We start from the raw sequence: 13,373 nt of genomic DNA, 5'->3' as shown, positions 1-13,373 counted from the left end.
TCAATCTGCACTGATTAAACAGTAATGAAGACCGATGGAATAGAAGGGGAAGGGAACAGGGGGCACTCTTTCTGGGGAGGGTGTAAGAGTAAGTATGAGATGGGCGAGGATGCGAGACAGGGCGAGTGACTGAGGGATTCGTGGAGGGTAATGAACAAGTGTGACAGTCAGTCTGTGAGTGTCGCTATGAACTACAGTCCTTTAATAGAAGTTGGTGAATTGGAAAATTGCTTATAAATCTGTCAGAGACCAAAACTGTTTGGATGGGGAGAATAGCAAAACACAGAGACGCTGAAGGTGTCCAACCATGGATCAACTTGCCTCTGACCTACATACCGCCATTGTGGAGGAACTGAACCTGCATGACCAACAATTATAGCAAGCAACATTACAGGCAAATAGACCCAATATAAGATATAAGATAAGATAAAACCATATGGCTAATATCTTTGGCTATCAAGCCTAGTTCATCACGAGAACCAAAATACTGCTTGCTGGCCATTGGGAAGCAAGCAGTATCCATTTTTGGATGTGCCTTTTGATTTCTATTTACAGGACTCCTCAGCATCAGTTCAAATCAGTTTTATTCATTTTACTATAATGTACAGACTCTACTATAATGCAGAGAAAACCCCAACAGTCAGACAACCACCTATGAGCAAACACTTGGCGATGGTAGGAAGGAAAAACTCCCTTTTAACAGGAAGAAACCTGGAAGAATCAGGCTCAGGGAAAGGCAACCATCTGCTGCAACAGCTTAGGGTGAGGGGAGACAGGGTCAGGGCAAAAGGGATACTAATTTTAATGCACAGGATAGTTGTTAGCTGTTTTTCAGCATGCTTCAAGGGGAATCAAGAGAACACAACTGAGTGGTCCGACTTAGTGATTTGATTTTAGCTGTCTGCTAAGCATCAAGTCTGCTAAAACAACTTTAACTTCAACTTTAGCCTCAACAAGATTGAAAGAGGTGAATTACAAAAAAATACAAAGGTCACTCTTTGCTGTTTTTGCTCTCTTGATTTGAAGCATACTGAAAAACAGCTAATAGCAAACAAGAGCCTAAGGAGTGAATGTAAAAAAAAAATACTGCTATGTGGTTATTATAGAGATCAAAACAACACATGAACAATTTTTTTGTTGGCATTAGGCTAATTTCTTAGCAGAAGTTAGCCATTTTAACATGAAAGACTGTGGGGATTTAGTCACTCTTGGAGCCAGCCTCAAGTGGCCATTGGCGCTTTTCCATGCCGACTTCATTTTTCAGCCCTGCAGGTTGGTTGGCTGCTTGGTCAAACTATGATATGGTGTCTGTTGCACACATGGGTTCCTGCTTTTGCATGCAATTTAAAAAAAAAGAAAGAAAGAAAGAAAAAGGAAAAATGCCAAGCGCATTTAAAATTGGACCTGACTGTTTTGGCCCAATGAAAGGAGCGATACTGAGATATCAAAGGAAGCAAAACAATTAGTGTGCTGAATGTGTTTTTGAATGTTTCCATACTGTCTGTGTGATATTTTTGTCAGAGCACAGCCGCTTGAACCTCACAGACTGGACGATTATCTGTGTTCTCACCCTGCGCTTGCACCGCCACCATCTACTTTTTAATAATAACTGAAATTGGCCTAAAGCTATTCCCAGACTAAAAGTTGGGCAACCTGGCCTGACTTTTAGAAAACAAGGAGAGGAAGCCTAAAATTGCAAAAGGACGGAGTGTATGAGGGTCTGGGATGTGGCTTGTGAGCAGAGATCTACACTCACTTGGCACTCGGTTGATGGCTCTCAGCGGCCTCAGCACACGAACTGTCCTCACTGCTGAAAAGCTGACGTTCTGCAGGTTGAGCGAGTACTCCAGCATCCTGAAACATACAGAAAGAATGGAAGCATGTGTGAATAGAGCCGCGGCAAATGCTGTTGCTGTTTCTGCAGGACGTGCTCGATCACGCTGGGAATTAAAACACAGAAAAATGGGAAAACGTTATTATGTAGCTAATTATATTTTGCATGTATTAAACACTTCCCACCCCTCACAGGGCAAGTGGTGATTAATCATCGTAAGGTTCTGAACCACATTTACATTCTTGCTTTTAGACATGGCTGCAATGCATGTGTTCTGGCAAACAATATGCTTTCATTCCAGCGCTCTGTGGACTGCAACTGAAAGTCCAGAAAAGTTTGAAAAACGCACACATGCTTACACACTGACACTGAGACACACACACAGTGCTGTGCCTGTTTGTGCTTGCACATGAAGCAAAGCATCCACGCGATGTTTGCGAGCCTGACAAACACACGGTTATATTCGCATGTACCTTCGCACAATCAGCCTTCAAAGCAGAGAGTGGCATATGCGCATCCCCTTTGAGACGTCAAGAGCGGGTGAATCACTCATCACTGAATGGAGGATATGGCTTCGACAGTACATAAAAGAGCAGCATCAGATCAGTCGGCCTCTTAACCTTGAGACGCCACACACACACTCACATACATGCACACAGGGGCGCGCACACACACACAGACACACACACACACACACTCCGGCAGCTCTTTAGAGGCGCTTTTCTGACTGTGATGGGAGGTTAGAAGGACAACACTTAGGGGAGAGACTGTGGAATGCCTGAAAAAACGTTTTTCTTGTTTTTTGATCAGTGTTTATCGTTATCCCTTCTCACACTCACTGCCTCTGCTTACGTGTGTGTTGGATATGTGTGTGTGAGTGTGTGGACCAGATGCTGAGCACATGTGTTGCTTGAAGGAGCGTGCAGATGAAGGAATTCCCTCCTCGAACTGACTCCAAGTCTGTCTGTCTGACAAATTCGCAACACATGTCGGAGAGGGTATGTGTGTGTGTGTGTGTGTGTGTGTGTGTGTGTGTGTGCAGCACCTTAAGTGGGAGAAACTCCCTTAATGAACCCATGAATGCCCGCCTTTTACACATTAAGGTGTCCCAGGACAATCCCTTCTTGCTTGTTACACTGGAGCAAAACAAGAATAGCTACTCCTTCCCTCTCTCGTTCTCTCAGACGCACATACTCAATCACAAGTATGCATACACAGAGCTGACAGATGGCTTGCAGGCCGGAGAGAGAAGGTAAATGGGTAAACAGTTAACAGAACAGCATGGAGATGCCCTCCCACAAGCAGCAGAGACATGAGGTTAGCGGTATCTTCCAGTCCCCGGAAACAGGAACCTCAACCTGTGTAATATTCAGTAATAGTTGCTATGGACATTCAGTTTACTTTCATGAAACAGTGACTTAGAAAAGAAAGACATTTGAAAGTACAGAACTGAATCAGCGTAAGGACGGCTTTATGACAAAATATTACACATACTATGGTTGATATATAAGACAACATTATAAGAACACTCAACCTATGTTTCAAATCAGCTCATGAAAGTGCCTCATTTGGCTCTTTTGTCAAGTATAGAAAATTTCCTTAAATAATCTCACTTCATACCAGAAAACAGGAAACAGCATACTGTTAGATTATGGGAAATGTAGGTTTTTCCATAATCACATTTTACATTGTGGGCGACATATAGGGCCCACTTTGATCTTAAATGGGCTGGAGAGGTGATAATGATAAATGTGCAAAGCTACAGAAAAAGTAATGTTAGTTCATTTCCCAGATTGCCTTGGAATTCTAAAATAGTTTTCTTTTAATTTTTTTACTGCAAGCTCACAATAATTTTCCTGTCATTTAATTTTTTATATGTGAGGTATTACTTTGGTTTAGTATGAATGGCAAATGAGAACTTGTTAAAACTTGAAAATACTCTCAAAAAGTCCAAATCTATATTGTCCTTCACATTTCCTGAAGTTGTCTGGACGTATGAGACACCTGGTCTAAAGCAAGAGCAGTAAAAAATATCTGTAAGTGACCCTCACCGTAATATAGACGCACAGGACAATCTCTATACTAAAAAACACGATACTAATGAAGAGGTTAACTAATACAAGAAATAATACAAATTCTTTAATTAAATCAACAGATATTAGTTTATAAGCACCAAAAGACCAAAGATCAACATATTTCATATTTGGAAGAGAGCATGGATTGCTTTGTTTTTAGCAAACAATAGCTAGCTTGGTTGGCAAGATGTGCTAGAATCAGTGCTAACTTTAACAAAAATAACAGCAAAATTCAAATGTTACTGAAAAAAAAAATCTGTAAGTCAAATTAAGAGTGGGAATATCAGAGCAATCAAAAGAGCTTTAGGTGGTTACGTGTGTTGCTCGTCATGCATCGTTTTGTAGCTGACCGTTGATCGTTAGCAGACATTGGAGTCACAAAAGTCTTGTACTTTCACAAAGTCTCTTCTTGTGTTGAAATGTCTTTACTCTGAATTTGTTTTTCTCTTTATCTACAACAGTTATCCGATCTTTAAGTCTGATGTCATTAGCCATGTCCGGGTTCAAACACCACTTCAGGTCCCAAAGTCAAACAAACACTGAGAGTTACAAATTGTCTAAATTATTTCATTTTTAACAAAATGATCAGTGTGGCTGCTTTGCCAGGTGTAACAATTAAGTTTAACATCCAGGCATCCATGAAAACAGAATTTAGGAAATTTAACAGCATTAGAAGTTAGCGGGAAGTTAACTCGCTAGTTTCCACCCAAACATAATATACCACGTTCTTACTGAGAGATTTGAGAAAAAATTGAAACATTCAGCTCTGCTATCACTTCCGACATAAATGAAGACAGAAAACTAAACATCAGTAATGTTTGTAGGGTTACTGAAGTTGGGCTAGCTGGTATATAATGATGTGCTACGTGGTGGCTAGCTACACAGCTATGTTAGCATAACATAAACACAGTGAAGCTGAAGTTAACATGAGGGTTCCCAATGGTTAGTGACAAATGCAATCGCATAGCAGGCTGCTGTAAATGGACCACACTTCAGTCAGGAGAACAAACAACTGAGATAATCCACATTACGAAGTTAGCCATTAATAAAGTCTGTATGGGCTGGGCTGTAGTTACAATGTAAGGTTTTAAAAACCAAGCTTTAAAATGAATAGTGGTAATAAAAACCGAGAGAGGCCGACGGTGATCACGTCGTTTTTGATAGGGGGTTGTTCAGATTAAATAGAACAAAATACAAAGCATTAAACCATGTTAAAAACACAACAGCCTTAATAACACAGACTAGTTTGGACCCGTAAGCAGGGTTCAAACATCATCACTTAAAGACCGGATAATTTCATCTGTTATCATATTTAAGTTGTAGGATATTTCTGTCACATCTAAGATGTAATTCTGCATATACTTCCCTTCCACCAAGGGACTATTTTTCCTTTAATAGTACCAACTGTTTCTATGATGTTCAAATGACATTAACTGAAATCCTACTGTGTGTAGATGCCCATTCATTTTTTGTTTTCTTAATAAATATGAAAAACAGATATAGATGCATTTCAAAGCATCCTCATTTTCATTTGGTGTGTACAGTATTTTCGTAGTACTGTCCATCCCGCAACCAGACAGCGGCTTACATGAGCACAGCAAGGGCAAAAAAGTGAAAGAATCTCACCAGTAGGAGAACATATAATAAATCCAGCATGATCTCAGTTTTGAGCACTGAGGTCCCTGTGGGAAATTTACGGTATCATCATCAGGATGGGAAAACTTATGTTCAAGCGCCACAGACAAGCTATAAATCCCCCAGAGCAACAAATATTAGGGTAATTTTTTCATCAGACAGATTAACATAAACAAACTTAAAAAGCAGATGATGAATGATGTCTGCTCAAAAATAGACTGTAAAAACACTTGCTGCCCCTGATTAGAGCCAGATGACGGTCGATGTGCTCAGTGAAAACTGACCCATCTCCCCTCATCTGGAATGAAGAAACAGCTGAGGAGAAATGGAGTGTATCAAACAAACGATCTCAACTGCAGGAAGCCGTGCGCTGTTTTGTCAGAGTCCGTGCCAGCGTTGATGATGCTGATAGAGGGCAGGGCGACGGGGAGGAGGACGCAGCCTTGGAGGGAGTTTGCATGAGGCAAATTCCAAACTGAAGCAGATCTACGCAAGAGGGTGAAGTGGAGGACGAAAAACACGAAAAAACGTCTTCTTCTCTTTTTTGTACTCTGTACACACACTGATACGGCGCCCCTGCATATCTTTATATAGATATATCCTCACAAGGACAAACTTGCAGAAATGTGTAATGAAATTCATGTCATTTAAAATAAAGCCACCAAAGACATAAAGTGTGTATATCATTGCACACACGCACATACACACTTCTGGGCGTGATGCCTCTTGGTTTGTCCTCTCTCTTATCGTAAAGGCTGGACGTGTGTGTGTTTGTGCCTGAAGAGCCAGGCACATGAAGGATGGTACACACGCTTTCCAGCAACGCCACCTTCTTAACGGAGCCTGCACACAAATACACCGGACATAATGCCACCCAGAAAGAACTATAATAGGAAAAAGTATGCGAGGCAGCTCAGGAATGTAGGACACTGTAAAATGTTTAACTAGTGCCGTCCTCACCTAACCTTTATCTGTCGCCCTCTATCTTTCCATCTGTCCATCTTCTGTCCACCTCAGTCAGTGTATCCATCTGTCTGATCACAGCCACTGTACTGTGATCAAATTAAGTAGCCACCAGTCTCACGAATAAGGAGTACTCATAGATGAAGCGAATATAAACAGTAGGGAAGAAATCAATGGCCATTTTTAACATGAAAGTCTGCAGGGATTTACTCGCTTTTGGAGCCAGCCTCGAGTGGCCATTGAAGCATTTCGATCCAGGCTTCGTTTTTCAGCCCTGGAGGTTGCTGCTTTGTGAAACTATATTATGGTGTCTGTTGCACACGTCTTTGCATGCATGCAAAGATTTAAAATTGGGCTTGTCTGTTTTGTCAATTTGTTTCTAATGAAGCAATGTTTAAATATCAAACGATCCATGGTATGCATAAGACATTTTTCAATGTTTTTTTCCCCATACTGTCTGTTTGATAGTTTTTCAGAAATCAATAGTGCGAGATATAAAAAAGAACCTCGCTACTGTATATTATTTTATATTTTCCCTGGCCGGCTTTCCAGTGGCGTATTTTTATGCAAATCATGATGGATAGACAGCGAAATGCTGAAAGGAATTGACAAATTTTGATGGAGCCTCCTCGGTTTTCTTGCTCGATTTGAGGTTAGGGAGTTTGTTGTATCTGTGAAGGAATTCTGTGATAAATAAGGTTTGAAATAAACTTGCTGAATAACTGATGAGGTTAGCTGGGGAGGATTCAGGCTGCGTAGCACATTGATGAATGACTGGGTATCCAGAAATGGTTTAGGCAAAGTTATCATGACAGTAAAGCATACAGTATGCACACCCACTGCTACACTATCCATTGATCACTGCACAAAGAGAAGCTGATCATGTCTACATTATGTCTGTTATTAGACAAAGCTTTGTAGTGAATTTAAAGTGCACAGAAAGCTCCAGGGCATGTTTAGCCTAGCACAACATAAAGAGTGGCTAATAGAAATGAAATTGCTTTCTAAAGCACTACTGATGTCTCAAATGCATGAATGGAATTTAAACAAATGTGGTCTAGTGACAGTTCTATTACTACATAGTTGCACATTTGAGGGTTAAAACTAGGGTTGCCAACTCCCTGAAAAATAAATAAGGGACACCTCGTGGCCAGGGCCGGGCGACCCAGTTGTCTTCACCCTTCCCATGCAGTGTGGTGAATTTTCTAGCTCTTTTTTTGTGTGTGAAATTATTTTTTTTAACTATTTGACTTGAAGTTGATTTAAGTAGATGCATATTCTATTCTTTGTGATATGAACACATGTGAAACAAGTGATCATTTAGCCATTTATTTTTAGCTCAAAATGACAACATTAACACAGTAAAACAGGTCTCTTTCTTAAACAGAAGCCTGTCATGCTTAACTTTTGAGAATATAAGTAAATCTTTCTTTAAAAGAACTCTGTCCTGCTTAACTTAAAATAATAGAAAATAATAGAAAGAAAAACATTCTTGTAACTGTGCACATTTAGTGCATTTAGTACAATTGGCTTCAGTTGAGGTATTATTTCAGCTTTTCTAATGCTAATCAACTGCTCCTGTTTGTAAACCCGCTTGTTCCCATGATTACGCATCATAACTCATCATCATTATTCATCTATGTATTACTTTTTTGTATTACTCATCTATTTGTTGTAATCATCTATCCTTGCAGTTGTTTATTACACAAAATAAGTTATATTATCACACTTCTGGCCACATAGCGCTGATATTCACTGCACATGTCCATATTAACTTTTTCCAGCCAGGTGTTTTCCTTTTCCCATTCTTCCCTTTCTCTGAGGGGAACAAACATTGCTGCTCTAATGCTGGGCTTACACTGTGCGGTTTTAGGCCCATTTTGAGCCGATTTTTGAGTCGTGCGACCGTTTTGGTGATCGGACCGATTTTGGCCTTCATCGTGCGTCGTGTAGTATACATGGGGTAACGAGAAGTGATTAACACCTCACGACCAGCTCCCGATCATCAATCGCTCGTGAGGGTGTCACCACAGCTGCTCACACTGCTCACGCGCAAACACGTAAACGTCGGTGAAAAAGATGGAGCAGCACGGCTGTGCAGACTGTGATCTGGACACAAGCGATGGAGGCACAACTTGTAGAACTTTGGAAACCTCATCCGAGCCTTTTTGATGTGGCATCACAAAATTATCACAACCACAACAACCGTGAAAATAGTTGGATTTACACTGCTGCTCAATCACAGCTGCCTGATCAATGTTTTTCATTAGCAATTTAGCAAAGTTGATGGTGGTGGTGTGTCTGTGTGAGTGAAAGACAGAGAGGGAGAGAGAGAGAGCGACAGAATTTCTGTTATAACCTTCATTTTTATGGACGCACAGTGTGAGCACTCAGGTCGCATCAGAGCATCGGGACGTATAGCGTGTGAGCTTTATGCTGGGCAGACACTGTGCGATTTTTTCAGTCGCGCGATTCAGCTCCTGCTCAAACTGCACAATTGACTCGCAGGGGTTAGAAGTTCGTAGGTCACGATGCAGGGTCTCACACTATACGTCCCGATGCTCTGATGCGACCTGAGTGCTCACACTGTGCGTCCATAAAATGAAGGTTATAACAGAAAATCTGTCGCTCGCTCTCTCTGTCTTTCACTCACACAGACACACCACCACCATCAACTTTGTGTGGAGTGTGGACGCTTCATCTCTTTGCTCTTGAATGCTTTGCTTCTTATATTGATTTTTATTGATTTTTATGCTGATTTTTTCCCTTTTTTCCGTGTGAGCTTACCTGCGATAACTTCTGGACACTTGTAGATCATTAGGACTAGAGTGTTCTTAACAGAAACAGCAACATTTTATGGTTACCTTATCCTCAGCGCTCCGTGTGTCTGTGGCCTAGACACAGCTGAAGCCTGATTACAGCGTCTGGGCACCGAGCAGCCTCAATAGCCTGGAAAGGTGCTAACCGCTAGGCTAACTAGCAACAAGATGCCTTCCCTCTCCACAGATGACTACCACAGCCTCCTGCAGAAGATTGCAGTACTGGAGACAAAAATTCATCGCTTAGAAGTAAACGTGGAGGTAAATGGACTGTGTGGAAATGAAACAACCTTGCCTTTGATTCAAAACAATGGCGATGAGCAAGCTAGTACACAGCTAAGGAGCACAGATAACATGACCAAGAAAGTAGACTCTGTGCATTATTATAAATCCTCAAGTGATAATCCCCCCTTAGACTGTCTTGGTGCAAAACCAAGACATAAATCATGTCTCCTGGAAGGGGGAGGACGTATCACAGGCAGGGCACAGCGAGCTGAAATCTCTGAAACCGACTGGCCTTCACTTCCTACGAGACAGAGAAGCTCTTCTACCCCTGTATACGAGAGGAAACAGGACTGGACAACCGTGAATAGGAAGGTTAACAACAAACCTCCAAAACAACTGAATGTGAAACTGCAGAACAGATTTGCTCCACTATCAAAGGACCCTGGATCTATATCGGACAACCATCCATCTAAAAGCAGCGAAATAAGGTCTGAAAATCTGTTGAAAAGTGAAAGGCCACAGGGAAAGCTAAAGGCTAGGCCTGAAACTCTGATTGTGGGTGACTCTGCCGTAAAGGATGTACAAAGGATGTGCGGTAAGAACACTAAAGTCCTCTGCTTTCCTAACGATATGGTCAACAACCTGAAGGAGAGAATTCTTCAAATTGCAGATGAATATCCAACTGTGACAAACATTGTTCTGCATACAGGGTCAAACGATGTGTCCAAACAACAGTCGGAGGTTCTGAAACGGGACTTTACTGGATTATTAAATACTGTAAACTCTCTGAATGCAGCTGTATTCATCAGTGGACCTGTACCGCCGGTCAGAGGAGGAGACGAGAGATTCAGCAGGTTGTTTACACTGAATAAATGGCTTATATCAGCATGTGCTGACCACTCAGTGCATTTTATCGACAACTTTAATATTTTTTGGGAACGCAGGCATCTGTTCAAAGCAAATGGATTTAATTTTAACAAGTCAGGGGTGAAACTGTTCACCTCCAACTTGTTTTATTCCATACGTCATCCATCCGTGCTTGGTGCCAAGGCTGAGATAAACGAGGAGTTATCTCATAAAGAGGAACAAACAGTACTCCAAGAACAGACAAAGCCCAGCAGAAACCTTGAGGAGGAGCTCCATTTGCCCCCACCCGGGAAGAGCCTCAGAAAGGAGAGACATCCATGGCATCTGAGGAAGAGCCTCAGAAAGGAGAGACATCTAAGGCAAGAAGAGGGGTCCCTATTTGCCTCCAACTCTCTCAACAACACCAACGACCAGGACAAGGGACCACGACCTTCCCCAGTCCCCCAAACCCCTGACAGGCCATCACCCTCCTCCCCCTCCCTTTCTCCCTCCTCCCCACACCTGAAATTCACTGAGGAGATGATGGAGCGGGTCAATGCTGGGCTCAGATCTACCCCCCGTCCCAATCCCTTTTTGTCCCCCATAAACCCCCCACCAGAGCGGCCAAAGGTTCGCCATCGAGCCCCACCCTCAACAGAGCAATCGAAGTCACATTGCCCAGCCTCGCCCCCCTTAGTTCCTCTTCATGCCCTGTCTCCGCAGTCTGATGTGTGATGTGTGAAGGGTCCGGGCTGTGAGGATTATGGCAGTGATGACTTTTCCCAGGAGAAGCTGGGACCCTGTTTACTAGAAGGTTTTAAAATTTCTGTACTTTTAGGTGACAGGAGACATGTGGCCTGGTCAAAACACAGAGAGCTGCACTCTAAAAGATCTTTAAACATAGTAAACATACCTTGTGTGCCACAGACTGCTCCCAAACACGAGGGGACAAGTAATACCTCTAAAACACTTAAGTTGGCTTTATTAAACATTAGATCTCTAGCTGGGAAAACATTTTTAATTAATGATTTAATCACTGAGCACAGCCTTGATTTTATGTTTTTAACTGAAACTTGGTTGGACCAAAGTAACAGTGGAGCTGTTCTCATCGAGACGACCCCTCCTAACTACAGTTTTATCAGTGAGGTCAGGGCGAGCAGGAGAGGAGGAGGGGTTGCGGTCTTATTTAATGAATCATTTCAATGTAAGCAGCTATCTCCTGGAAGTTTTCAGTCTTTTGAATATGTGGCTTTACAGCTGAAGGCCCCATCCAAAGTTGTGTTTCTTAATGTTTACAGGCCTCCCAAATACTGCACAGACTTTTTTAATGACCTCAGTGAACTGCTGTCTGTGATCTGTGTTGATTTTGACTGTGTAATTATTGCTGGGGATTTTAACATTCATGTGGACAACCCTCAGGACAAAGGGACTAAAGACCTGAGTAACACTCTGGGCAACTTTGGGCTGACTCAGCATGTAACAGAGGCCACAGATAATAGAGGACACACTCTTGACCTACTGATCTCCAAAGGCCTGAGCATTTCAAAGGTTACTGTGTCTGATGTGGGCCTGTCTGATCATTACTGTGTTTTCTTTGAAAGTAAAATCTCAGCCCACACAAATATATCAACAACAGTGATCACAAAACGGTGTATAACTGAACACAGTAGTGCAATTTTTAACCAGGTCTTCCCATTAACACCTGACCTGCCCAGAGGGTCAGTCAATGAGCTCGTCAATAGCTTCAATGCTAACATGTTAAATGTAATGGACACTATTGCTCCCATTAAGGTGAAGGTTATCTCTGGAAGGAAAAAGTCTCCATGGAGAAACTCCACACTGGTGAAAAATGAAAAAAGAGAGTGTAGGAAAGCTGAGCGCAGATGGAGAAAAACAAACCTCCAGGTTCATTATGACATCTATAAAGAGAAACTTCACAATTATAATTTACAACTGAGGAATGCAAGGAGGTCCTACTTCTCTGACATCATCACTAAAAACAGCCATAATGCTCGGGTCTTATTTTCTACAGTTGACAGGCTAACAAACCCTCCTGTGTCAGTGGCAGCTGAACTTCATTCGACCATGGCCTGCAATGACTTTGCCAAATTCTTCACAGACAAAATCCAAAAGATTAGACAAGCAGTTAGTACATCAACAGCAGATCCAGGATATGTACTGTGTCCACCAAAAAACTGTTTAAACACCATGAAACAGTTTCAACCTATTAACAGCAAAGACCTGGAGGACATCTTAGGTCAACTGAACTCCTCCTCCTGCTGTTTAGATGTCCTGCCAACAAGTTTTTTCAAAAAGGTCTCAAAGACTTTAGAGTCAGACCTGTTACAGATCGTCAACTTTTCTTTATTATCAGGTGTGTTTCCAGAATCACTAAAAACTGCTGTAATCAAACCTATACTGAAAAAGGACAATCTTGACAAGACACAAATGAACAACTACAGGCCGATCTCAAATCTCCCGTTTTTAAGTAAGATCATTGAAAAAGCAGTTTCCCAACAGCTCAGTTACTTCTTAAAACAGAATAATTGCTACGATGCCTTCCAGTCAGGTTTTAGACAGAACCACAGCACTGAAACCGCTCTGACCAAAGTGTTTAATGACATATGTCTGAATACAGACAGTGGAAAAATGTCAGTCCTAGTTTTACTGGATCTCAGTGCAGCATTTGATACAGTTGACCACAACATATTACTCAAACGACTGGAGAACTGGACAGGTCTTTCAGGAACTGTACTAAACTGGTTCAAAACATACGTAGAAAACAGGAAATACTTTGTATCAATAGGTAACTTCACATCTGAACAGACAAGTATCACATGTGGAGTTCCCCAAGGTTCCATCTTGGGACCCCTTCTGTTTAACATCTACATGCTCCCACTGGCACAGATTATAAACAACAACAAAATAAACTATCACAGCTATGCAGATGACACACAAATATATATCACAATGTCA

General features: G+C 41.8%; 1 protein-coding gene and 1 long non-coding RNA gene across 11 annotated transcripts in view; one reads left to right on the top strand and one right to left on the bottom strand.

Moving 5' to 3' along the window:
- Positions 1-13,373, bottom strand: part of cacna1g (calcium channel, voltage-dependent, T type, alpha 1G subunit) — a 228,606-nt gene that overhangs the window by 158,774 nt on the left and 56,459 nt on the right. For all 9 annotated transcript variants that reach the window (XM_085465580.1, XM_085465581.1, XM_085465578.1 and 6 more), the window contains exon 3: positions 1,757-1,854. In XM_085465580.1, the coding sequence (XP_085321706.1) occupies positions 1,757-1,854 (98 nt within the window). The remainder of the gene's footprint in view (positions 1-1,756; positions 1,855-13,373) is intronic.
- Positions 1-13,373, top strand: part of LOC146702655 (uncharacterized) — a 41,521-nt gene that overhangs the window by 13,167 nt on the left and 14,981 nt on the right. The gene's annotated exons all lie outside the window — the stretch shown is intronic.

The sequence above is a fragment of the Copadichromis virginalis genome, linkage group LG8, assembly GCF_057382275.1.
Source record: "Copadichromis virginalis isolate Kocher_CV1m ecotype Utaka linkage group LG8, C_Virginalis_male_GT1.1, whole genome shotgun sequence".
Taxonomy (NCBI): domain Eukaryota; kingdom Metazoa; phylum Chordata; class Actinopteri; order Cichliformes; family Cichlidae; genus Copadichromis; species Copadichromis virginalis.
The sequence above is the reverse complement of the archived record's forward strand: the minus strand, read 5'-3'. Positions and strand labels throughout refer to the sequence as shown.